Source organism: Acomys russatus, chromosome 12 (genome assembly GCF_903995435.1).
Source record: "Acomys russatus chromosome 12, mAcoRus1.1, whole genome shotgun sequence".
In the NCBI taxonomy this organism is placed as follows: domain Eukaryota; kingdom Metazoa; phylum Chordata; class Mammalia; order Rodentia; family Muridae; genus Acomys; species Acomys russatus.
The window spans coordinates 37,060,942-37,088,419 of NC_067148.1; the positions used below are offsets into that span (position 1 = coordinate 37,060,942).

General features: G+C 42.6%; 1 protein-coding gene across 1 annotated transcript in view; it reads left to right on the top strand.

Annotated features, from left to right (window-relative positions):
• The window catches only part of Cab39 (calcium binding protein 39), a 70,168-nt gene extending 44,567 nt beyond the window's left edge, over positions 1-25,601 (top strand). The window contains exons 3-9 of the mRNA XM_051154231.1: positions 3,919-4,083; positions 5,885-6,003; positions 12,239-12,407; positions 17,724-17,783; positions 20,837-20,902; positions 23,794-23,937; positions 24,540-25,601. Coding sequence (XP_051010188.1) covers positions 3,919-4,083; positions 5,885-6,003; positions 12,239-12,407; positions 17,724-17,783; positions 20,837-20,902; positions 23,794-23,937; positions 24,540-24,728 — 912 coding nt within the window. The 3' untranslated portion in view covers positions 24,729-25,601. The remainder of the gene's footprint in view (positions 1-3,918; positions 4,084-5,884; positions 6,004-12,238; positions 12,408-17,723; positions 17,784-20,836; positions 20,903-23,793; positions 23,938-24,539) is intronic.
• The last annotated feature ends 1,877 nt before the right edge of the window (positions 25,602-27,478 follow it).

Genomic DNA, 27,478 nt, shown 5'->3' on the forward strand with positions numbered 1-27,478 from the left:
GGCATGTAAGTCACCCTTAGCTAGCCAAAAGCAATAAAGTGGTAGGTGTAGGAGCCATGTGGGATTGGGATGAGCAGTGAATACAGGAGGAGATGTGGATTGCGGCAGCCATGGGCAAATATTTGAGAGACTTAATTATGGGTGAAGTGGAGCTAGGAGGAATTTGTGGTGTCCAGAAAGAGCTTATTTGGTTCTGTTAAGGGGAGTCTTGATCATGTGTAAAAACTGAAAACCAGGTGCATGAATTGGCTATATGAGGAGAAGAGACAATACGTGGGGTTCCCAAGAGAGCAGAGGGGGGGCATCAGAATCCAAAAGCAAGAGAGCATTGAGAAGTGGATGTGTGTGGCTCATTGACATGCCTCCCCACCATAATGTGGCAGGCAGTGCATCATCTGAAAGGGAGGGGTCTTTGCTAGTAAACCTAGCTTTCTGCTCAGAAGTATGATAGCTTTCTAATTTGTCCCTGCCACTCTTGTGTCTTTAAAGACAACTTTATTGACTTTACATGCCATGAAGTTCACCCATTAAAGTATGTAATTCTGTGTCCTTTTAGTTTATTCATAGATGTATATGACCATAACTGCAGTCAGTTCTAGAACACCTCATTACCTCAAAATGAAACCCTTGCCCTTTAGCTATCACTTTTTCAGGTACCTGTAGCTGTCAGAAGAAAGCATGGAATTTGACCTGAATTCTAATTTTTAAATTATAATCATTTCAAAATGAATAAACTGAGAGTTTCTTATCTACCTTCCTCTGCCTCCCAAGTACTGGGAATAAAGGCGTGTGCCACCACCACCCAGTGTTTTAATAACATCTTTAGCTTCAAATAGTTTGTCTTCAGGAAATATGATACTGCATTATCTACACCTCCAACACTGTATTTCCATTACCCCTCTTGAGCTATGGCTGTCATGCATTTTTGTTCTATATTCAATAACCTTAGAATATGCTATTTTTGCTTTAAACAACCAAATTTTCTTTAAACTAATCATGAAGGAAAACCGTATTTACTAATTTTCTCCTCATTTTTATCTAATTTTAATGCATCCCAAAATCCCAAAACCTTTCCATTTTTGTCTTGTTCTGTTCGTGTGTGTGTGTGTGTGTGTGTGTGTGTGTGTGTGTGTGTTATTTTGAAACAGGGTCTCTCTGGAAAGCCCTGGCTATCCTATAACTCAATATGTAGAATTATTTTTATTTTTAAAACATATTTTCTTCCTTCCTTTGTGCCTTCCTTCCTTTTTTTCTTTTTTGGTTTCCCGAGACAGGGTTTCTCTGTGTAAGAGCCTTGCCCTGGATTTATTTTGTAGACCAGGCTGGCCTCAAACTCACAGAGAACCTCCTGCCTCTGCCTCCCACATATTGGGATTAAAGGTGTGCGCCACCACACCTGGCTGCTTAAAACATATTTTCATTGGAGTATAAAATTCTGAGATGATAGCTAGGTAGTATGTTTTTCTCAATAGTTTATTATTGTTGTTATCTTTCGAGATAGTTTTTCTATGTAACAGAGTCCTGACTGTTCTAGAGCTCACTCTGTAGACCAGGCTGGCCTTGAATTCACAAAGATCCAGCTGTCTCTGCCTCCCCAAGTGCTCTGATTAAAGACATGTGCTACCGTTGCCTAGCTCTACTAGGGTTCTTTAGTGGAACTAATAAAATTACGATATATTATAAAAGGGGATGTGTGTCTGTGGTCTGTGGTGTCTGTCTGTCTGTCTCTCTCTCTCTCTCAATTTTTTGAGACAGGGAATCTCACCCAAGGTCCAGAAGAGGGAGGGTATCATATCCCTTGTAACCAGAGTTACCAGACTGTTGCGAGCACACACGTAGGCCTAAAACACAAACTTGGGTCCTCTGGAAGAGTAACCACTGTTTTTAAGACTGAGCCATCTCTCCAGCTACCTTATCCCTATTTCTTACACTTGAGATTTATTTGCATTTTCACAGTTTTTATCAAATTTATATTTTGTTGTTTAGGGTTTTGGTTTGTTTGTTTGTTTGTTGAGGGTCTCTATGTAGTCCTTGCTATCCTGGGACAGTGTAGAGACCGGGCTGGCCTCAGATTCATAGACATCTATGCCTGACTCTACCTCCCAAGTGTTGGGATTAAAGATGTGCATCTGGCAAATCCGAAGTTGTTTTCATTCATCACATTTTAAAATGTTTTGTCTGCCCTTTATCTTGCTTTAGGGACTGTAGTTATAAATATCACTTTAAGTTACTCTAAAGCTCATGAGTGTGATGTCCCCCTCTACTTCACTCCTATGATTCAATTTTGGGTAGTAATTACGTCTACTCAGCAATGCTTTCTTCTACAGTGTCTTATCTGCTGCTAACGGTAATTTATGTCTCTAGTTTCCCCATTTAATATCCTTGGGTTTTCTTGAATATGTTACATATTGGTATAGTGACCTTTTGCATCCAATTTATTCTATCAGCATCATTTCTTTTGGTTGCTTGTATTTCTAGTTTCTCTCTTCAAAGCTTGATGTTAGACTTTGTTGGATGAGATAAAAGCAGAATGTAGGCTCCACTACTCTTGGGTAACTACTGAGGCAAACCACTTGAGTGTTCTGCTTGATGCCCTGTGACTTGGAGAGGAAAGGCCTTATTTCATCTTGTGGTTTTACATCATGAAGGGAAGTCAGGGCAGGAACTCAAGCAGAGGTTGTGGAGTAATGTTGCTTACTGGCTTGCTCCCATGGGTTGCTCAGTTTACTTTGGGGGGGGTTGGGGGCGTGGTTTGAGACAGGGTATCTCTTTGTAATAGCCCTGGCTGTCCTGGACTGGCTTTGTAGACCAAGCTGGTCTTGAACTCACAGAGATCCGCCTGTCTCTGCCTCCCAAGTGCTAGAATTAGAGGCATGCGGCACCACTGCCCCGCCAGTTTACTTTCTTATATCCCAGATATGGCATTGCCCACTGTAATCAAGAAAATGCCCCCAAGAGCCAATTTAATGGAGCCATTTTCTCAATTAAGATTTCCTCTTCTCCATGACTCTAGCTTGTATCAGGTTGATAAAAAACAAACAAACAAAAAAAAAAAACAAGCCACCACTAAACAGTGCAAGTTCACAGTTTTAGAGGCTTCAGTGTTTTGTTGGTTCATTGCTTTTAGGGTTGAGGCAAGCCAGAAATCAGAAACAGTAAGAGAGGAGGGATCTGGGGACAAGGCACATTCCTAGCAACCTTCTTCTCCCAAATAGGCCTTAGTATTGCAATGGTGCCATCAAATTATTAATCCGTCAATAGGTGGATGTACTTATGGGATTTTGAGCTAATCATTTCCTCAAAGCCTACCAACTACAACCAAGCCTCCTGCCCATGAGCATTTTGAGGGATACTTTAGATCCAAACTGAAATACAGGCCCTGTACTTTTCCGTCTCCCTTGTGTAGCCCCTGTTCCCTGACAATTGGTTCGTAGTCAGACAGACAGACAGACAGACACACACACACACACACACACACACACACACACAATTGGTTCGTAGTCAGACAGACACACACACACAGACACACACACACACACACCCTACCCCCACCAGCTTACATGCCTCTTCTGAAGTGCTTCCCTAAGCCTGAGGAAGAATCCAGACTTGTCATTCCGGTTTCTACTGTACATTAGCTGGGTTTCCATTGTATACTCACATGTCATCCTTGCTGTCGGGGAGTGCATGCATCTCCTCCTCCCCCCCCCCCCATATCTCATACACACACACACACACACACACACACACACACACACACACACACACACACAGTATCCATCTCCTGAGGACAGAGATGGAGCTCATGCATAGGTCTGAGGGTAAGTAATATAGAAAACGGACAATTTGCTAACACAGATATGGTATCTGTTTGTTAAAAAGAAATTGTTTTTCTCTTCTGCATCTTTCTCACAAAATCAGGCTACAGAAGAAGTCTCCAAAAATTTGGTTGCCATGAAAGAAATTCTGTACGGCACAAATGAGAAGGAGCCTCAGACAGAAGCGGTCGCTCAGCTGGCTCAGGAGCTGTACAATAGTGGGCTCCTCAGCACCCTGGTAGCTGACTTACAGCTCATTGACTTTGAGGTAAGCCATCCATTTCTTAACTCTCAAAAACACTTCTTCTGATGTGGTCCTTTTCCGTGTATTCTGTCCTTTGGGACATTTTAAAATCCTTGTTGATTCAGAGGCCCCTGACCTTTGTAATCACATTTCACCACATTGTATGTGAAATTTCTTGGGTGTTCATGATGCCCTTTCATTTAGATTGTATTTCATAAATAGCTGTTCTCTAAGTCAGGAAATGAGCAGCATAAAGAAAGTCATAGAATGTTATATCCTTAAAAAATGTCTGAGATCATGTGTTTTGTATTTGCTTGACACTGCTTTTCCTTTTTTTATTTAGTGTCATGTTGAAATCCATTTTAATCACAATTCTGACTTCTTTAAACTTTGTCTCTGGTAACATTGAGCCTGTGCTCCTTGGCCATGCAGCTAGAGCCATTCACTGTTGGGCTAGCTGCAGACAGCACAGCTTGCCTTTTCTCCCAGGGTCTGTTCTCCACGACCCCTGGATTTTGGTGCGGCAGTGTATGCAGCTGACCATGTGTGTTAGGTGTAGAGTGAGTTCATGAGGATGGCGGCCTTGATTCCAGCCAGAGAGGACCTTCCGCCGTGACCGGCATGGCACGTGTGCTTTAAGTCTCAGAGTTTATCAGCCTGAATGATTAGATGTCTGTGCAGGTTTTGGTGGGGAGAGGGATGATACACTTTGAGGAAAGGAAACGTGGATACGTCAATAATTCTTAGAACAGGAAAAAATTTTGTCCTACTATAGAGAAGATAGAACGGAGATATTTCTACTTGTACATTTGATTTTATGTGTTTTTAATAGTGTATTAAATTCTACCTTTATTTTTTCTGCTAACTTGAAGGGTGCATTTGGGATATCTAATCCTTCTCATTTACCTCCATCCATTCTGTTCCTTAAACTGAACACTGAATTTAATATATATCTGAGACTTTAGAGGCATCAGGGTTTTTTTCGGCGGGGAGTGTTTGTTTTGCCTTTTTTATTATTATTATTATTATTTAAAGTGTGTGCCACGAGACTGGTTTGTAGAAGTTACCATTAATGGCCCTGAGCCAACACAGCCCCAGGATGACCTGTCCATGGGCTTCAGTGTTCTTTGGGCCGTCTCAGCCTATGACAGTGGCTATACATCTCTTGGGGGCCAGTTCTCCATTATTAGTTTCTTAGGTAGTTTTCTGACTGTTAAGGTTCACTAGATGATCTGTCTGTTATGTACAGTGGTATTGTAAAGTTATCATCTCTGAATTACTCTATCGTAATACTTAGTACATTCATTATTAATATAGTTTAAGTTTTTCCTAGGTGTCTGAGTTAAATAGGGGAATTTATCCTGCCCTTAGAGATCAACTTTTCACAGAATTCTCTGATGTCATTACTCGAAGAGTACAATTTCCTCCTTTTCCATTCTGGTAAAAGAAAAGTGCACACTTTTATTCCTCACAACAGAAGTACCCATTTGTGTAAGGCTCATATCCTTATAGATTACAGGTATACTGCCAACAGCTGCTTTCTACAAGTGAGTCAGTGTGCTTCTGAGAACTAGAGGGGGTTGAAATTAATGTGGATTATAATGAGATTTTACTTAGTTGATAAAATTGTGGTTAAAAATGCACACTATTAAAACTAAGAATTTGGGATTATGACTAGATAAAATAAGATTTTTAATGTCTACAAATGTTGCAAAGTCAGATATTCGGTCATAATAGACAATGGCTCTTTGACTTTATATTGAAAGGTGGATGGACATTTTAATATTTAGACAGGTAAATATTTTAATGATTGTATTCCTAATAGGGCAAAAAAGACGTGGCTCAAATTTTCAACAATATTCTCAGAAGACAGATTGGTACAAGAACTCCTACTGTTGAATACATCTGCACCCAACAGAGTATTTTGTTCATGTTATTGAAAGGGTATGTACAACATGATAAAGTTTATATTCGTAGTTGAAATAAAAAGGAAAAATTGTTTGGGTGGGGAAAGATAACCAGGTTGGTGAATATGGGAGGATTTCCTCTATAGTTTTAGCTCACTTTTCTGTAGCTTTTGAACATGTTATCCTTTTAAAGTTTTGATCTATAAGCTAAACTAATACAAAATGCCCTGTAGGTGTAAGCTTAAAATTGGGTGAATTGTGAGCCCCTAGGTTCACAAATCAAATACAACTGAAGGAAAGAAGTAGAGCCTGTGTGGCCTTTTCTGTTCTATAAGATTGAAACATTTGAAGTCCATTGAAATCCCAGCTGAGTGGAGTCCAAAGATGCCTCCTCTGCATCTGACCTTACTCCCTACACACAGCAGTGAAAAAGCCTCCTAGTGGGGCATGTGTGCTCTTCACCCTTCAGCAGAGCATGCGCTATGGGGTCATTGTTGCACATTATTTCTGGACTAATTATGCATTTATGATTTGGGTAGTTGTCCATTTCAGAAACAAAATTTTAAAGTGTAAGATCTAAATTAACAAAAATGAAAAGATCTTCTTTCTCAATACTAGCCTACCTGGCTGGAAAGGTAGTCAGCCTCCTCCACTCCTGCGTTGCTCAGCTCTTGGGATCATCCCAGCCCTGGCAGTGTTCTGCTAACCTAGTGGGCAAGCATGTTTTCCCACTAGCGTGACTACTGGTGTGAATCAACTTGCTTCCCTACCCCTAGCTTTACATCTTACCTCATCTGGATTCGTATCTCTGTGGTTTAACACTTCCCCCAAGTTCAGACTTGCTCAGACAAAGCATGAGTCAGTGACATGTCACATGCCAGCGTCCTGCTTCCTCCTTTCTATTTCTACCCATCTGCACTGCCTCCTCACCTGTGGCTGTAGCAGAACTTTTGTTGTATCAATCCAGTGTTCCTTTGGAAACATGCTGTGTGAATAATATGAAATTTGGGTGTCTTAAAACAGTGTGATATTGAATTTCCTTTGCCATAGAACCCAAAGGTTTGTTGAAATATATAAATTAGTTAACACTTCCCATTATTTCCTGGCACCTTTGATTAAGTTTTTGGTTTTTTTTTTTTTTTTTTTTTTTTTTTTTTTTTTTTTTGGTTTGTTTTAGACAATGTATAAAATTAAAAAACAACAACAAACTTTGAGGTAGGGTCTCATTGTATAACCCTTGCTGACCTTGAACTCACAAAACCCACCTACTCCTGCTTTCTGAATGTTAGGATAAAAAGCATATGCTGTCACTCTAGGCTAAAATAAGATTTTTAAGAGATACTTTAAAGTATGAAGCTCTCATCTGAGCTGGTCAGAACAGAGTCCTCAGCCAGGAGGCAAGAAGGAAAAGCCTGAGAATGGAGCTCAGTTTGGGACCCACTCCCACTTCTCCCGCCACACTTTGTTAGGGAACTGAGCACACAACCAGAAAGAAAAAACAGCAGAGCTGGGTGCAGTGGCTGCACACACCCGCAATTCCAGCACTTGGGGAAGCAGAGGCTGGTAGGTCTCTGTGAGTTCAAGGCCAGGCTAGTCTACAAGTCCAGGATAGTCAAGGCTACACAGAGAAACCTGTCCCTAAAAAAAACAAAAGGACAACAAACTTTCCCTACCCAAAACCCCACTTGAGAGTCATTAGCTTCATGCCTTTCCTGCTTTCTGGGGTCCTTACTCTTTCCTCCCTAAACATAACTTGACTGCATTGTTCACCCATGTCCATCGTGCTCTGCACGTGCCACTCAGGCTGTATCACAACCGTAGTGCCTTCCACACATGTGGTACAATCCAGTGCCCTACTGTTGTATTTCATGATGTTAACAAAATGAGTTTGTTTAAGATGGGCTGTAAACAAGGTCCACAAACTGAATTTTATAGATAAAATTCTTAGCTTCCTACTACTCTATAATAGTTAATCCATTACTTTAAAATATGCTATTTATTGAGCTGGAGAAATGGCTCAGAGGTTAAGAGAGCATGGCTGTTCTTCCAAAGGTCCTGAGTTCTATTCCCAGCAACCACATGGTGACTGATAATCATCTATAGTGAGATCTGGTGCCTCCTTCTAGCATGTAGGCACACATGCAGGTAGAATATTATATAATAAATAAACAAAATATTTTTTTTTAAATATGCTATTAGCCGGGCATGGTGGCGCACGCCTTTAATCCCAGCACTTGCGAGGCAGAGGCAGGCGGATCACTGTGAGCTCGAGGCCAACCTAGTTTACAAAGGGAGTCCAGGACAGCCAAGGCTACACAGAGAGTTCCTGTTTACAAAAATAAAAACAAAAAACAAACCCCCAAAAATGCTATTTATTAAGCAACTGGGTCATTTGATCTATTGAAAGTTAATTATTTTAGCATGTGTCTATCCCAGCACTTAGAAGGCAAAGGCAGGCAGCTCCCCCAAGGCCAGTCATTTTGTTGTGCTGCATAGGGAGCTTAATAGGCCAACCTCAGCTCAGTAGTAAGACTGGGTGCCTCTGAAAAATGTTTATTTTAACCATGTGTGTACATTTACATTTCAGTGGTTTTATTCAGCGTGTTTTACCATCTCCCACCCCTTGGAGTTGGTGGTTAGGGTTAGATTCACCTTGAGCAAAGCATGAGTTCCTCATGGATGATGCCACGTACTGCCTGTCAAGTGTCATTGGCATCATTGTCCTACTGAAATGAAATTGAGAGTGCTCACTGGATACAGGTCTTGTTAGTCTGTCCATTTTAACTTTGCTATCAAACTTTGACCTAATGACTGTAATATCCACCAAGGATATTATCCTGATTTAAAGTATTAGTTTACTAGGCCAGGAATGGTGGCACATGCTTTTAAATCATAGCACTTGAGAGGCAGAGAGAGGTAGATCTCTATGAATTTGATGTCAGGTAGGGTTACATAGCAAGTCCCTGCCTTTAAATATATATATATACACACACACACATACATACACACTTTACTGACCCTGGTATTGCTCTTTCTAATTAAATGTTTTTCTTCCATAAAATAGAGCCTCTCCACATTGATGACCTGACTATCCTAGATACAATCTGTATGGGGAAAGCCAGTGCCATTATTTAATTAATTTGTGCTGTAGCCACTAACTTGAATAAGCATTGACTATATTGTTTAAGCAGTGTTAACTCAAAGAAGATATATTAGATGTTGTATTAGTCACTTTCTCTGATGCTACACTCAAGTTGTCCTGACAAAATCAACTTAAGGAAGGAGGATAAGCTTTGTGACACACAGTTGGAAGTGTGGTGGGCAGCCACGGTCAGGGAGTGGAGAGTGCTAAACGCTAGTGCTCGGCTCACTTTCTTCTTTATGTAGCCCAAGGCTATATGTAGGCCTAGCCCATGCAATGGTTGGCAGTTAGGTGGGCTTCCCATACCACCCTGATCACTATTCTCCTTTCACGAGTGTGCCCAGAGGCTGACCTAGTCTAGGTTGTTCTCACAGATGCGCTGGAAGGCTTGCCTCTGAGACGATTCTTATCCTGTCAAGTTGACAGCATATTAACCATCACAAACCTGTTTTAGTCTACTGTAAACATTACTTTTTTATATTTAAATTGTCCCATCTTAGGCCACTGTGCTCGTTTGGTTAGTTCCTTTGTTCTTTTGATAGAGCCCAGTTGGATTCTTTGCTTCCTGACCCCTTACTCATCTACAGATCCTGGAAGGTAGCATTCTTTAAGAAGCACTGTGAGCCACCTTTCAAGGCATCAAGCCAATTAATTAATAGTTTAGACTACCTATGTCCAATGTGGTTTGCTTTGTAGGCTCTAAGTACATTGATGGAAGCTTTTGGGGGGGAGGCGGTGTTCTGCAGATTCTACTGTGCATACAGGAAGTACCAGCATTTATAGCATTTACATGGCTATTTACAGTCTAACATGCTCTCCAGTCTAGTGTTAGCAGGTTGTACAGCATAACTGTTTGCCTTGTGCTCAGTGGTTTATGGTTTTTAATCATTTAGACAAGCTTGACAAACTCCCATGAAAACCTGCCAAACTTGTACCAAACTGTCTTACCCTTGTCCTGTGAGTCTCCTGTTTATTAGAGATAAGCAAAGATTAATGGTATGATCAGCTATCTTGTGAATAGACATTTTAATTAAATAGGAGCCAGTCAGCAGCTGAATGCCATGCCCTAACTAAGGCTGAGGAATGCAGTCCTACTCTTACTGAGGATCTGTGATGATCACATATCCAACAAAAGGACAAGGGTAGTGTTTGCTAGGCACCAAATTAAGACTGCAGGACTTCAGAGGATAAGTGGATTGGTAAAAGGAAAGGATCTTAAGGTTGGAGTTGCAGACAACTTTGAATTTACATAGGCAGAAAGAAGAATGCATCCTGATGGGATGTCATTGGTGTCAAGGTACAGGGACCAGAACGAATACCATGTAATAAGCTGCAAAACCGGGCCATTTTTATGATAGGCTGGGAGATGGCTTGTACTAGAGCAGTAGATCTAATAAGGGAAGACTGGACAGTGATCCCAGAAGTTTGTTTGTTTGTTATTGGGGGGGGGGTGGCATTTGTTTTGAACTGCTAAACTAAAAATGCTGGTGGTAAACTTGTTTGCTGGATAGATGGCCTAAGGTAGAGCTTGAACAAATGTGCTCATTAGGATGCATCTGCAGTTCTTAATTCACGGTATGAGTTTAGGCAGCAGTGGAAATAGATAAAAAGGAAATAAACTAAGAGACTCCAAAAGAAGTGTGAGAAGGCCCAAATGATTCCAAATGTAGGAAGTGCTTCAAAGCTGAAGATTTGGAACAAGGATAGAAAGAAGGGAAGTTTTTGAACTACCCTGTCTTAATATAGTGCCATATGCAGTAACCATATGCAATGATTTAACTTTAAATTATGGCTATTCCGCCCCTCATTTGCACTAGCCACATTTCAAATACTTACTCATAGTCACCTGTGGCTTAATAACCAACATAATGAGCAGCATGGGTACAAAGCACTGTCCCCACCATGGAGAGTCTGCTGAGCTAGGTGTCAGAGGCAAAGCAGCAGTGTCAGAATGAAAGCTGAGGGGGCCGGAAGATGAGGCTTAGTTTTGAGTGTTAGGCTTGCGATTTTATGTTAGATATTTTCAGCTCAGAAAGCCCTTACCTGAGGTTTTCCAGATACACTGGGAGTCCACAAGGGGGATAAAAGGGAGAACTGGGAAGGTTTTTTTCTTCTCTGTTTTTTTTAAGAGAGAGGGTGCTGGGGTATAGCTCACTGATAGAGTACTTACCAAGTATCCACATGGCCTTGAGTTCAATCACCAGCATCAAAAACAAGAGAAAATGACAGACAGGCAAGCAAAAATCAGCACCGTCAGAACATTACACAGACAGATCTTGGTCAGTCCTGTTTTAGCCAGGAGGAAGTCTCTGCTGGCCAAATAATTAATTATTTTACTAGAGTATTGGGAAATGCTGTTGACTACCAAAAATAACAATGTATGGGAGCTTGTCAGTGGGAAAGAAGTACAGCCAACCCAGAAGAGAGCAGCCTGTCTGAGCAGGCCTCCATCTCTTGAGAAGGCAGTGTGCTTGTGAGAAGCTGAGAGAGTTTCTTCTGAGACAGCTGAGAATAAAGGGAAAGGCTGTGTGTGGAGTTAGTGAGGACACGCCAAGGTCTTGGAGGCCACTGTATTTTTAGTGTCCCCACATTCTCCATGATGGAGATGCTTTGTAAAGTCTTTAGAGTGAGGCTGACAATTCTGTGGGATTTATATGTCTCCAAGAATCTGGAAGCACTGTTTTCGGTGCTGAAACAATGAAGTATAAATGCTGTATACCTGATGGCCCTGTGCTTACACTGCTGATTTCTGAATTGGGGCAGATATTCTGTATTACTATTCTATTCAGCTTTTGGTTCTTCTGTTTGCTGTGAGCACAGTAGGTAAAAAGCAACGCTCTTGGATAGCATAAGCCTGGCACTTCCTCTAGACTTTTCACATACAGAATTTCTACTCTCCTGGTCTCTGCCATAGCTGACCTTTCTTGATTGAAGGCAGCTTACCCACCTCTGTACACAGACATAGCTTCAGGTTCCAGAATAAGCGACCCTGCTGCAGCCTTTTTTGTAACTTGCGGTGGTCACTTAGTTAGGAGCATCTGAAACCTCTGTTGAGAAAGGTTGAAATGTCCACTTTTGCTGTTTTGAAAGAGAAATCATGTATAGCTTTTGTTTTGTTTTGTTTTTACAGGTATGAATCTCCAGAAATAGCTCTTAATTGTGGGATAATGTTAAGAGAATGCATCAGACATGAACCGCTTGCAAAGATCATTTTGTGGTCGGAACAGTTTTATGATTTCTTCAGATATGTTGAAATGTCAACATTTGACATAGCTTCAGATGCATTTGCTACGTTCAAGGTAACATTTAAAAACTTACATTTCTAAGCACACTTGCAAGTCAGATCTGGTTTCTTTCCCAGTCTTTGTCTCCTCTACTCTACACATGACTGCCCTCTAGTGGGAATAGAGAAGGTATATTTTACATATATTGGTATGCTTTAGGTATTTGCAGTAAAACCACAAAAACAGCCTAAAAATATGAAAAAATTAGACTCTCAAATCTTATCAGAAAGGCAAAGTCCTGGAAGGTCAAAATTGCACTTTCCTGTTAAATTATTCATTAAGTGTGGCACAGATAGTATACAAAACCACACTCAAGATGGAGAAGCCCATTCTTATTGACAGGATCAACACAGAAGTTCACCTCCTTACACTAGAGCCGAACTGAATCCCAGCAGGGAAGCAGGAGTGTGTCTGCACTGCTCCCTCTGTTGTCCTTCCATAGTCACATCCAACCCCCACCCGCCCCGTCTGCCTTGCCTCCCATCGATTTGTGTAAGCACACAGTCCCTTTAGTTGCAAGCTTCTCTTTATAGGATAAAAATGAAGCAGCAATCTTGTGTTTTTTCCTTTTTTTGTTCCCAATGAGAATACATTTTTCTATACTTCATTCCTTTAAATGGCCTTACAAGTTGTTGAATTGATGTTTAGTATACCTACATGTAGCTCACTCATTCTCAGAAGCCATGAACACTAACACAGTGAGAAATGGTCACTTTCCTTGTAGGAACTCAGCTTCTTAATAAAGAGCCCCCAAGGTAAGGACTTGGGCTCTGGATAGAGTACAAATGCGACGGTGATGAATACTTTAGTATAGGATGAAGGCCTAGGGACTGGCCAGTAGGGTCATCATGTGAGTGGTGCTGAGAATTTATTTCCCAGAATCAGTACAACTTCTGCAGAAGCTCTAGGTAAGACCTCATGCATATATACAAATGTTGTGTACACAGCAACTGCAGTGAATTTGAGATCGTAACATAGAGTGGTCACTGTGATGTCTTAGGTATCACCGCAGTGGTGGGATAGGACTCATGATTAGAATGCATCGATGGAAGGGAGTGCCCGTGCAGGAGCAGCAGCCCGGCATGAAGGGAGGTGTAGTAGCGGCTTGTGTCGAGCCTGTGTGGAAAGACAGCCAGGACCCCGAGAGTGACAGCACTCTGGGCACAGGAGGGTGAGGGAAGAGGATTGAGGAGCAGCAGGTATGGGAGAATGCAGCCAGCCCCCTGACCACGTGGAGGACGTGGATGACATGCTCCTGGCACAGATGGCCAAATTGGCTTCAAGGTGAGAGATATGGGCTGGCTACATACCTGAAATGTGATGTCTGATGGTCTTGTTTGGCCTTGCTTCTTTAAGTCTCCTCAAAGAGAAAATGGTGGTGATAGAACCACTGTGGGTAACAGTCTTGTCAGGTTATAGTAGCAAGAGAGGGACAGATCTGGCAGAGCCACGCAGGTGCTTTCCTTGAAGAAAAGAAATTTGAAAACTACTTGGGATTCAGAGGATGAGCTCCAGAAGAGAGCTCTGAGCCAGCCTGGCTTCTGGATCACAGGTGTTCCAGGTGACACAAAAAGGGAGAGCTCATGATAGGCTCCAAATACTGAACAAAACACACCCATAGACAAGGCCATATATATGCAAGGAAGAGAGGCCTACCTTCTAATCCCAGACCAGCTAAATACCAGACAGATCCAAGCTACCTCATTCCCTGACAGACTCTGCTTAGAGCAGGAAGAACCCTCAGGGTCAGCTCAGCGGCGTCCCAGCAGAAGCCCTGTGAGGAGAGAGGAGGGCTTCTCCTTTCCTGTTTTCCCAGAGTAGTTTTATGCATTCCATGCTATCCTTTGAGAAAGCATGCTCTGTACAGTTTGCAGACATGCAGCTTGTGGAACAGGTGCTATGTCTTCAAGCTTAAAGCCATATTTTCTAAAAGTATCCAGGACCCAGAGCTTGAATGGGGACAGAGCTAGCAAGCCAGGTAGCCAAGTGCCTGTTAGTGACTGGGGTTTGTTCTGAGTGATGAAAGAGATGGAGAGAAACACTTGGAAGTTGACAGATACCTGTCATTTTCCAGAATTAAAGAATATAGATTCCGAGCTTGGCGCAGGGGCACACTCCTATAATCCCAGCACTTAGGAGGCAGAGGCAGGAGGATCTCTGTGAGTTTGAGGCCAGCTTCGTCTACAAACTGAGTCCAGGACAGCCAAGGGTACACAGAGAAACCCTGTCTCAAAACCAAAAACCTGGTAGAGATTGGAGCTTGAGGTTATAACTGTCTGGGTCTAGAGTTTCCAAAAGATGATTTGTAAGCACTGAACGTCACGCATAGCTCACTAAGAGTGTTCAGTCTGTCAGTCCTCTAAGATCCCCCAGGTCAGGAGTGCAAAGGGTGTGTCTCCTAGTTAACAGGTAAGATACTAGGCAGTGGTGGTGCACGGCTTTAATCCCAGCACTTGGGGGTCAGAGGCAGGCAAATCTCTTGAGTTTGAGGCCCTCCTGGTCTACAAAGGACAGCCAGGGCTACAGAGAGGAAACCTGTTTCAGAAAAACAATAAATGGCTAGGTATGATTCAAGTCTGTGAGTGTATGCACTTAACACTACCATGGTGCATACAGCAAGCACATTGCTATTACATGAGCTTAAGGACATGGTGGATAGTTCCTACCCTTCAGGTATTCTCCTTGAAACAAGGAAGGTGAGCTCACAACTCACCTTATTGATAAGCTGAGTGCCACCACTCAGAGCGGGCTCTGTAGCAGAGATCTAAGGGTTCTCCAGCTCAGCTGAGCCTTTTTATTAGTGACTGGAGGGTGACTAGGTATACTCATCACTTCTGTAGGTCTGGCCAGAAACTGGACCCTAAGATTGCTGGAGAGTGTGAAGCCACAGCATGTTTAACTCTAGCTCAGAGAACTTTCTGACCCTGTGACTTCCAAAGGGTGAACTGCACAGGTAGAATTGAGTTCTGTGTCTCTGGACATAGTCAAGCATTAAGGGGGCACGGGCCAGCTTACTTGCCAAGGCTCTGAGAATATAAGCACCCCTCCTGGGAGGTAGCAGCATTCTTTCTGGAGCCCCAGCAGCATCTCAGCACCTGCTCTCTGCGCTCCTGGGAAGCTTTGTGATTTAACCCTCCTTAAGTGTTGGCAGCTCTCTCTCTGCTGGGCTTCAGACACAATGCATACAGCCTTTCCCCAAGTTGTACTTGGGGGTTCTGGTATGTATGTCAGATCCCTTTTTCTTCCCTCTGGTCTACCTCAGATTAGACCCACTTTTACAAGTCACTGGCTACATGCCCTTTACCCTTCACTTTGGCTACTATCTACTCTTGCCTCCTATTTAAGGTTCCTTCCCTGTTCCAGGAGATGGAGGCACTGCCAAGGCTCTGTCTTTTCCCTATTTCTTAGCAAGTACTCATTTTCAACAAATCCGCTGCCACCCCAGGCCCTGGATGTCTTACCAGGTGTTCATGCTGTTATACATGAGGTCCAGCTTCTGTTTTAGTTGCCTAGAGTACCTTCCTTCAGTCCCACATACCCTCATGCCGTAGACATTGGCTTCTCTCCTTGGCCACAGTCTCCGTTCCCAGACGATAGCACATGGGTAGAGAATGTTGGAGGTCTCCTTTTCTCCACGTGGCCCTTTTGTGGACCTCTTGCTCCTCTTTACACCACAGACCTTTGCATTTTAGAGTAGATCCTTTCTGCTGACCTGTCCTGATACTCCAGGCTCAGTTGAGAGTCTGCATCTCTCAGATGCCCTCTCCCTTAGCCTTCTTTTAGACTGTGACCAGAAAGCAGCAGGTCTTTTAGCTGCACTTACTCAGATTGCTCACAAGGATGATCCAGCCACAAAATCGTGCTGAACAGCCCCTGGGTATTGAAGTGGCATCACTTTGTACAGATCCTGACATATAAATCTCTTCCTCCATCCATCCATCTATCAAGTTTCCGGTGCCTGACTTGTTTCAGGCACTATTCTAGGGTCTGGGGATTCATCAGTGGCCCATACTTATATTATAGGCCCTGTCCTTGGGGTGGCTACTTGAGGACACCAGCCTTAAGAAACATGGTAGCAGGCTAAAGGGTGGGGATGCTCTTTGACAGTCAGGCTTAGATGCTTTCTCTCTTGGAAGTCATTGTGCTTGGTTAGGCTCTGGACACACGACCACTTTCCTCTCTGCCTGTGGTAAGAGAGCTTGAAGCACCTGTCGAGTGGATGCTGTACGTAAAATTACGCTGAGCAGCAGATGGGTCCTGAAGGCTTCAGTAAAGTGACTGTATCTCCAAAGATGCTAGAACTGAATTCTAGCCTTTTAATTTTCCCTGTTTAATTCTCACAGGAGACTTGGAGAAAATTAGCAAAGTTTGCTGAACATCCTGTTTAAATGAGGGAATGCAGCACAAACCATCTCCAGCAGTTTGAATAGCTATAAATCCTTGGGGTGGGCCTATAAGCCTTCTTAAAAAGCATACCATGAAGAACATTTAGTGTGATGTTTTCCCAAATATGTCTTCTGATTTTCCTGGTTCGTTCATTGATTTATTTCATACTAATCCCTTAGTATGTACTACTCAGTGCTTAAGTGCCAGGAACTCAAAGCTTGTAAAAGCCTTGTGTTTATGGAACTGACAGTCTAGTGAAAGAAGGACTTTACTAAATAACTCTACAAGCAAATTCAGAGTCACAACTGTGACCCGTCAGGAAGTCTTCTGTGGACATGATGTCAGTTAGGGGTAGATGACTGGGCATGCAGAAAGCCTCTGTCAGCGGGCAGTGGTGGCGCATGCCTTTAATCCCAGCACTCGGGAGGGAGAGGCAGGCGGATCGCTGTGACTTCGAGACTAGCCTGGTCTACAAATCTAGTCCAGGACAGCCAAGGCTACACAGAGAAACCCTGTCTCGAAACCCCGCCCCTTCCCCCCCCCCCCAAATTTAGAAAGCCTCTGTGAAGTGAAGTTACTGGGAGCCATCTAGCAGATCAGCTACCTGGAGACCTGGAGTCCCAGTATATCTCCACGAAAGACTCAGGCTGGATTACTGTTCCTGTGCAGGACTCAGAGCCAGTGCCACCCTCAAGCCAGCCCAGAGAACTGTACGGAGCTACAAACAGTTCCAACCCAGTGAGCCCAAGGTCATTTCATGACTAACTTTATGGTCCTGAGTAAAAATCATGATGAGATATTAAGTACTTACTGTGTGCTAATATTTAACAGCAGTTTATGAGGTAATTTGGCACAGATATTTTAGAATTCTCTTTCCTAAGAGCATTAATGGAGAACGATTGTAAAAATACATATTTTGTTGTTTTTTGTTTTTTCCTTCCCTAGGATTTACTTACAAGACATAAATTGCTCAGTGCAGAATTTTTGGAGCAGCATTATGATAGAGTAAGTATGTGAAATATTTTAAATACTATTTATATATTTTTTAAACTAAGCTAGGTTTTGAATCAGAACATTTGACTGTGTGTGTGTAATGGTGCTGTAATCACTTCTGTATTGAAACAGCATGGAGCATTACTTAGTCTAAAGCAGAATTTGACCTTGACTCATACATTGCCCTTTACATCTTTTCTTACTTTAGAAGCGGAAAATGATTATTTTTACTCCTGAATGTTAATCTGATTAAGATGCAAAGACAAATTAATCTGACTTTTATACCTTTTCTTCATTTTTCATCAGTTGCTGCATACAAGTAGAGAGAAAGAGGCAGTGGCTGATAGGATTTGAGCAGCACTGGCCTAGAGTAGGCAGGGCCCCAGCTCTGCTCCGGCTTCACTGCTTTCTCCTGTGTGGCCATGGCCAAGACACTTACTGCTTGGGGGCTTAGGAACCCTCCTGATTTGTAAAATGAGGGCATGGACTAGCCATCGGTGAGGCTGTTTCCAGCTCTGGGTCAGTGTCGGTCAGACCTCACAGCTGTGACCTCCAGGGAGCTGAGTGCTTGGACAACCTGCTGTCCCTCAGTCACACGGCTACCCCAGGGCTACAGTGCCTGTGTTCACTCCTGCACATCTGCCCTCCTCTGGGGGCTTCTCACAGTGCCTCAGTAGTCCCTACACACTGACAAGATCTGATAGGCACATTAAAAGAATGTAGAGTAATGACCGGCCACTTAAACTTCCTGTCCTTCCACAAGACTTGGCTTAATTTTTAATTCTTCTACTAGTAGTTTTAAAATCTTGGAAGGTTTAAATGTTGTTACTACTTCACGTTTGCTTTCCTGCTCCACTACATTATCAGGTTCTTGGAGGCAGAATCTGTGCTTCCCCATGTGTCCCTTTTTGTCTTCCTTCTCTCCCAACAGCGTCACAGCATCTTATTTCTGCCGTGACTGTTGGGATGTAGGCGTTTCCTTTTCTGTGTCTTTGATTGAAGGTGGCAGCCTTCATTTCAGTGGAGCCTCACAGGCTTTTAATAACACAGTGTTTCTCAGCCAGAGTGTTCATATCAGATATTTACATTATGAGTCATAATTTTATAGTAGCAAAATTACAGTTATAAAATGATTTTATGGTTGGGGCGGTGCGCACAACAACCTGAGGAGCTGTATTAAAAGGCCCCAGTACTGGGTGGTAGTGACACATGCCTTTAATTCCAGGCAGAGGCAGACAGATCTCTGGGTTCAAGGCCAGCATGGTCTACAGAACAAGTTACAGCGCAGCCAGGACTACACAGAAAAACCCTGTCTCAAAAACAGAACAACAACAAAAATCTATTGCTTTAACATCAGACTGCTTGCTTCTGGCTTCAAGTACTGAAGGCTTTCTGCACTTTGTGCCTTCTTGAGTCTTCGAGCAGCACCTGCCCTCTAAGAGTGCATGTGTGGGGCTGGGCGTGGTGGCACACGCCTTTAATCCCAGCACTTGGGAGGCAGAGGCAGGTGGATCACTGTGAGTTTGAGGACAGCTAAGGCTATACAGAGAGACCCTATCTCAAAAGAAAACAACAAAAAAAGAGTGCGTGTGTGTGCCTTCTGACGCTAAGGCTCATGGAGATAGTGCTCATACATAACAAGCCGTTAGTAGTTGTCACCTGTTTATTTCCACAAGGCCTCAGACCTTTTTTAATATGCTGCTATCCTAACTTAAAGCCTCCCACAGATAGACTACCTTATTTAAAGAAATTTATTATAGCCAATGAACTCTGCTGTAATGTTGAAGTAAAATAGTTTCCTACATATTACTTGTGGATGGGATGTCAGCTAACAAGGTTTTCAGAAAGACATGTGTGAGGCAATAGCAGAAATGTGTGAAAACCAGTCAGATCTGAGGGAGAAGAAATGTGAAGTTCTAAGGGGAAAAAAATGTATGTTCCTAAAACCCTGACCACTTACTAACTAAAGCACGAGGGGAAAAAAAATCAGTTAAAAGACCAAAGATGTGTGCTCTGCCCAGAATTTTCTATTGACATTCTTGAAGGGGAGTTGGGTTGCCTGACATGGATTGGCTTTAGTGCCTCCTCCACTGGTGACATGTTCTTCTTAGTGTCACCACTTTGAAGACCTGGTAGGTTCTTACCAGCTCATATTTGCAGCTTTACACTCCCCAGGTCTCTCAAACTATGACTTCCTTATATATCTTCCAGGAATATCTTGCCCCTCCACATTTCCAAATAATGTGACTCCCTTCCTTCACCTTTGAACCCAGTTCTCACCTTTCAAGACCTCTACCTACTTAACAACTGCTAGGTTTCCCCTCAACTTTATTTCTCTCCTTGCTTGATATCTTGAAAGAACAGGTTCTTTTTCCTTTTTTTGTTTTTTTTTGTTTTTTTTTTTTTAATGTTGGTTTAGATTAATTGAATTTTTAACATCAAGAAATGAGTATGGCCGGGCGATGGTAGCACACGCCTTTAATCCCAGCACTCCGGAGGCAGAGGCAAGCGGATTGCTGTGAGTTCAAGGCCAGCCTGGTCTACAAAGCGAGTCCAGAACAGTCAAGGCTACACAGAGAGACCCTGTCTGGAAAAACCAAAGAAAGAAAGGAAGGAGTGTGGAAACTGTGAGAAGTTGTTAATGCAGTGGTTCTCAACCCCTTTTAGCCGTCACATATCAGATATTTACATTACAATCCATAACAGTAGCAAAATTACAGTTAGGAAGTAGCAGTGAAGTAATTTTATGGTTGGGGGTGACCACAACATGAAGAACTGTCTGAAAGGGCTGCAGCATTGGGAAGGGTGAGAACTGCTGGACTAATGCTTTGTGCACGTGGAGTTCAGGCGTAGAGGGGGACTTTGTCAGAGCAGTGTCTGGATCTGGCAGGACCTCCCTGCCTAGAAGTAGCTGGTGGCACAAGGGAAAGGGAGGTTGGGCATCATTGTCAGCAAGAGGCGAGAGAGCTCGGGTCTTTGTTAATGTTGAGCTTTTGCCCTGAATTTCACTGTTATTTATCTAGCCTTCTTTTCCATAACCTGATGTATGTTCTTCTGGTCTTTAGTTTTTCAGTGAATATGAGAAGCTACTCCATTCAGAAAATTATGTGACAAAGAGACAGTCACTGAAGGTATGGCAGATTCTCTTTCTTGTGTCATTCATTTCTCTTCATTATGTATTTGGAACTTGAGTTTGGAGAATCAGGAACATGCTGAAGTTGGTTGTAAACCTGTAGGAAAAATACATTTGTGATTTGGACATAGTCGGGATTTTTGCAGGGTTTGGAATATAATAGTGGTCTGTATACCCACTATGTAAAGTAGAGATACCAAAGGGGACTATAACAGGAGATGGAAGAGGACTTAATCCTCTAACAGTATAGTATTTTAGATTCTGAAATATTTTTATGAGGATTGAAATATTTGTTAGTTTTGGTTTTGAGACAGGGTCCTGCTATGTTGCTAAAGTCACCCTGCCTAACTCTCCCAATGGGCTGACAAGCATCAACCACCATGCCTTGCACAAACATACTTTTAAATGGACTTGTGCTAACTAGATAAAGCATTCCAGGTGTACGACACATGTGGTATAGACTTGGCAGTAAGGGGTGGGAGCCAGCATTTGAACAGTGGAATTGAACTGCCATAGCTTTGCCTGCTTTGTACCAACACAGGATATGGACACTTCCATTTGGACTTTAAACATGCTAAATGTAAGATTGGCACTCTAGAACAGACATGGCAATCTAAGGAGTTGGAGATAAAGCTCAGCTGAGCCAGTACTTGCTGTGCAAGCATGAAAGTCAGAGTAGGTTCCCCGCCACCCACATGGATGCTGGGCAGCCATGGCAGTATCCCTGTGCTTGGTGGTCAAGCTGGCTTGCTAGGCTAAATCAGCAAACTCTAGGATCAAGTAAGGAATTCTACCTCAATATGGCAGGTGGAAAAGTGACTAAGGAAAACACAAGTATTGATCTCTGGCGTACAGACATACATACACACACATGCAGCCACACACGTGTAGCTGACAAACCACAGCCTATAATCCAAACTCAGCTGACTGCTTGGTTTTGTAAATAGTTTTATAGGAACCCAGACATTTATTTGTGCATCATGTTTGGCTTTTTGAAACTAACAGCAGATTGAGTTGTTGTCAGAGATACCATTTGGCCTACGAAGCCTAAAATGTATATTGTCTGATGTTTTACAAAACAACTGCTGGCTCCTGTGTTTATATGTCTGTATGTAGCAGCACATCCGATTCTATCAGCAAGTAGTCCTGACATCTAGAGGTGGGGTTGCAAGGACTTAAGATCCTACTTAAATGTTTTACTGAGTGTATTTTTAAATTCTATTTTGCTCAGAATTCCTCAAAAGTATCTTGTTATGACTCCATTCCCTCCTGCTGGCAGCAACTCTGTATCCCTGTGGAGAACTTTATTTTCATTATGTCCAAGAATTTGTGTTCCCAGTTACCTTCTTTTAGAAATTAAACCATTCTTTCTTCAGAATGCTTTCAGTTTCTGTGATAAAAGATGAACACATGAAAGCTGTACCCCCATGACACTCGCCTGAGACTATAGAATGCAAGCGGGCCGTGTTTTAGCTTGAAAATTAGTAATTATGTAATTCAGAGTGATAAGCCTGAAGTTAGTTTTTATTTATTAAAAATCATTACATAGCCTCTGTTTGTGTGAGGAGTGGGGCACATGTGGAGGTTAGGGGAGTCAATTCTCTCTGTCCACCATGTAGGTTCTAGAGATTAAGCGGTCAGGCTTGATATGCAAGAAACTGTACTCACTGAGCCATCTTGCTGCTCTGAAATGTACGTTTCCTAAGTTCCTTATGAATCCTGGGCAGCAGAGATTTGATTTTCTGAACAGCAGATTGGGAGGTGGGTAGTATGGACCTAACTTTGGTCTTCTGCAAGAACAAGGCTTTCTTAACCACTGACCTGTGTCTTTAGCCCACAACAGTTTTTGAGTTTTAGTTTTTGTTTTGTTTCTGTTTTTCAAGACAGGGTTTCTCTGTGTAGTCCTGGCTGTCCTAAAACTAACTCTCTCTCTCTCTGTAGACCAGACTAGCTAAGAACTTAGATCCATCTGCCTCTGCTTCCTGAGTGCTGGGACTAAACCACCATTCCAACTGGTGTTTGCTTTTGTGTGATGAAATGTCAGGTATCGAGAGTTCAGCTAGGAACCAGATTGGTTGCTACAAAAGCAGCTGCCATCAGGCACAGTCTTTCTGTGCTTCTGTTCTCTCCCTTAGACCCTGCTCAGGGAAAGGAAGCTCCAGCCTCTGGCCTAGCATGTGCTTTACATATGTTCACACTTTAGTTTCTTACTACATTCTCCAGAGGTCAGGATCATTTCCACTTCACTGTATACATGGTGAACCTAAGGCACAAAGAAGGCAAGTTACACACTCAAGTTACAGATCTGAACCCAGGCAGGCTGGCGGCAGGACATGCCCTCAGCTGCCTGTCCACAAAGATGATGCCTGCTCCCGGTAGGGTACATAGCTGATATACTGGGCCTCAGCTAAAGCTCAGTACAGGAACAACCTGGAGGAAAATCTCAACTGAGCAGTGACCATTTGCACAGTGAGGAAAAACTGAAACAGAGAGATGGTTTCAGCTAACTGCTGTGGTTCCTTAACAGTCAGCGCTGTCTTGAGAAACCTCCCCGAAGACACAGCTTTGTGAGGCAGATGTGAGAAAATGAAAACTTGAGCATGTGTTTAGGCAGACACCTCCCTTCATCCTAGAAAGCTCTGCCAAATGTAGTTTAAAACAAGGAACAACTTAGCTAAGGCTAATGAGCAGAAATTCCTAGTGCCCTTTCTTCTGACCACTTTTTCTGGGTAGTGGTTGTTTGTTATATTGTTCATTTTTATTTTTGTTACTCTATTTTGAAACCAGTCCCGTCTAGCCTCAAGTGATGACTATAAAATGGGCTCTTTAATTTTTATTTGCCTTAAGTCTTAGTAATAATTTAATGTAATGGTCTAAATGTCTTCTCAGCTTCTCGGTGAGCTACTGTTAGACAGACACAACTTCACCATTATGACGAAATACATCAGTAAACCTGAGAACCTCAAGTTAATGATGAACCTTCTCCGAGACAAGAGCCGGAACATCCAATTTGAGGCCTTTCACGTGTTCAAGGTGGGCTGCAGAGGCAAATGGTGCTTTCTTCCAAAAGTGTCACAGTTACTAAAATACTGCCTGCCCGTGGTAACTGAAGTGATACCCAGTTCAGTCAGAACATTTAACCAGCAGCAGGACCTGGATAGGACTGGGTGGCGCCATTTGGACTTGAGAATGAGAGTGTGGTCAGGCAGGAGCGCCTTCTCCTCAGCATGCACAGGAGCTCTTCAGAGAGCAAGCGTTGCTCCCGCGGCTCTCCTCCCTCACTGCCCCAGCTGACAAGGGCCTCAGATTAGTCTTTGTGCAACTGATGAGTGGAGGCCAGTGCAAAGCCAGAGAGATTTTTAATGCTTTCCTTGAGAGTTTTCTTAAAATTCAATCTGACCTCCTATGCTCAGAAATAACTTACTTGATTCTGAACTTCAAGTTGGTATTTAGTCCTACTACTGTGTTTCAGGGTGACAATGTGAGCTTGGCAGTCTTTGCACAAGATCATGTGATCGTCATTATTTCTCCCCATCATGTAAAGATAGTTCTTCTAAAGAAAATGTAATTGCACAAATGTTGCTACCTGCCCAGGAGCTTGCTGGTGGTCACTGATGTGGCTTTCTCTTATGCAGGTATTTGTGGCCAACCCCAACAAGACGCAGCCCATCTTAGACATCCTCCTCAAGAACCAAACCAAACTCATCGAGTTCCTCAGCAAGTTCCAGAACGACAGGACCGAGGACGAGCAGTTCAATGACGAGAAGACCTATTTAGTCAAACAGATCAGGGATTTGAAGAGACCAGCTCAGCAGGAAGCCTGATCTCCAGCAACCCTGCGCCAGCCCATCCAACTTCAGCACGTGCTGTTAGCTCCTCAGCATCAGGCACTCGTGTCGGCTCATGAGGAACATTACTGCTAATCTGCTGTTAAGTGAACGGTTTTTCTTTTTGCCTTTTTGTTTTTCAGTCCAGGTTGGAGAACGTAGCTGCTGCTGCTTGCACATTAGAGCGCACGTGGTCTTTCCCTTGATCTCTGTGTCATTTCAGAACTCACAGACGCCATTTGCTACAAGAGTTCTGAACGTGGCTAGGTCCATGAAGGCAAATGTACGATGAAAGTGGTCTAGGGAAAAGACATTGGTGACATCAGCTGACATCTATACATCGGCACTGCTCTTTGCAGCTCTGTGCAGAATTGCATGGGCACACCTGGCATCCCAGTGCCAGATCATCCACCTTCGCTGAAGGAAGATGGCGCATACAGGGATCTGTTGGAGTCAGAGGGGAACTGTATCCAGTGTGAGCTTTGGGGAGGATAAAGTTGATGTGCAAATAAATTGATACTGAAACTTAGCAATTTCTCAAGTGTGGAGCTTCATAAGGTCATAAGGAAAGTGTATATATGCTTTTCACAGCTTTCTAGGACTTTTTGACATTTGATTTTTCTTGAAACTTGTAAACCTGAATATGTTGAAGGGCGTTTGTTAATTTTGCTTTTGAAGGTGTTTTAAACAGTAGAGCAGCAGCAACACCTTACGTTTCATTTCAACACTGCTTACAGGTTTCTTTTGTATATAATTCTTAGAATGCTCGTTTCTTTTCAATCGTTTAATTTGTACAGCAGAGGAATGTTATTGTAGCAGTATGTAACTATTACCTGAGTTTTGCAAAAAAAAAAAAAAAAAGAAGAAGAAGAAGAAAGAAAAAGAAAAAAAAGAATGCTCATATGTAATTGAAATACTTGAGATCACATGAAAATGCTGATTTTAACATTTAAGAATCAAAGCATTGAAAAAAAAAGAACCAACCCCTTGTATCCAGTTACCCAGTGGGGCGCCACTGGCAGGTGGAACTACAGACCTGGAACTCAGTCTGCTCCACGTTCTTGCAGAATATTGGCCTTATTCATTTAAAATGAGTCCTGAGATTGCCATATCTATGAATGATACAGATTATGCTAAGTAATGCTGATTCTTTGTGGGGAACCTCTGTAGAGCACCCGTTCTTTCTTAGAGTAAGTAATATCCAGTGCAGTAGTCGTGAAACTGAATAATTAAAAGAAGAGCCCTAGTCCTAGATGTCCTCTGGGGGGATTAATGGTTTTTAATGTCCTTTTCCATAATGCTGCAAAGTATCAGTATTTATAAAGGAACTGATTTACACCACTCTTTGTGACTGTGCCCACAGCAGAACAGTGTCTCCTAGACTGTATCTACATAAAGTTACTAGAATGGTGTCTGTTCGTCTCAGTGACACACAGATCACAACTAACAACTTAAAATCAGAGTTTGCCCGATCCAATTCAGCATGGCTGTAGCTGACTAAAAAAATTTACATAATTATTCTTTGCTAGCCTCTCTTACTAACTGAACTACTCACTGGCCAGTAAAAGGAGCCTCCCGGCTGATGCTTTAACAGGGTTTAAGGTTTCCTTCAAGGAACCACTCCAGAAAATAGAATATAGGTCTGCTGTATTTCATTTAAATGGTAGTCTACTACAATAAAGGGTTTCCAAGGCTCTCATCACCAGGGTGTGTGTGAGAGAGAGAGAAAAAGACAGACAGAGAGGAAGGAGGAGAGAGAATTCATGTTCTCTAGTAGAAATAGGGAAGCATTCAGTCTCCTGGAAAAAGAAATCTTTAGCTGGGTAGGGGGCAGGCTCAGCCGAGCCAAGTGACCTAGTCCTTGCTGCCCTGTGCTGTTTCAGGGTTTGATAGCGGCCATTATTACACCAAGTGGAAAGAGTGTCTCCTTGCGGAGCTAGCTCTTAGAGCCTGAAACAGCAAGATTGTTTCCACTTGGGCAAACACAAAGTAGTGCTAGAGTCTTGGTATTAAAGATGGGGTGTGGTGTGTCAAAGAAATGTGTTACTAATGCCTTGGGAGCTGAAGGTGGAAAAGACTTCTGGATTGTTTTTAAACAGAACAATGTGAAACCATTCAAAATTGAAAAGTTGCATTTGAAGTGTGATCATTTCTAGGTTCCAATTACCAGAACGATTGTCCTGGATGTGGTTTCTTTGGTGTTATAAAGGGTTAATTTTACTTAAGGCAGTTACTTAATGTGATTTTTTTTTTTTTAACCCTTAAAAAAAAAGTGGGAGATGTATACAATTGTTAATGACATGAAAGTGTTTCCTTTCTCCTGAGGAAAAGTGAATTTCTTATCAGAATATCTGGCTGGCCCTGTAATTTAAATTAAAATAAAATTTTGGAGAAACTGCCTTGTGATGTCCTTTAGACAGTCACATTATGTCACTGTGGAGAGTCCCATCAAGAGACACATTTTGTCAAAGACTGGACAGGAAACAGTTAACCCACACTCTTCTCTTTTTTCCCTACTCAAGATTCAGTGTATCTACCATGCAGTTCTCCCCCATCCTGCTCCAGTGTGCAGCCTGGTGATCTGTCACTTCACCCTTCCTTGTCTTCAAGTTTAGTATCATACCATTTCAGGGTACCGTCCTCCCACCCCCAACATTTGGAGTGCAGATCTGTCTTTTGTTCCTTTTTATCATCAACACTTGGAAACAGCACCAACTGCTTGGCAGGAAGATTCACACATCACTGGG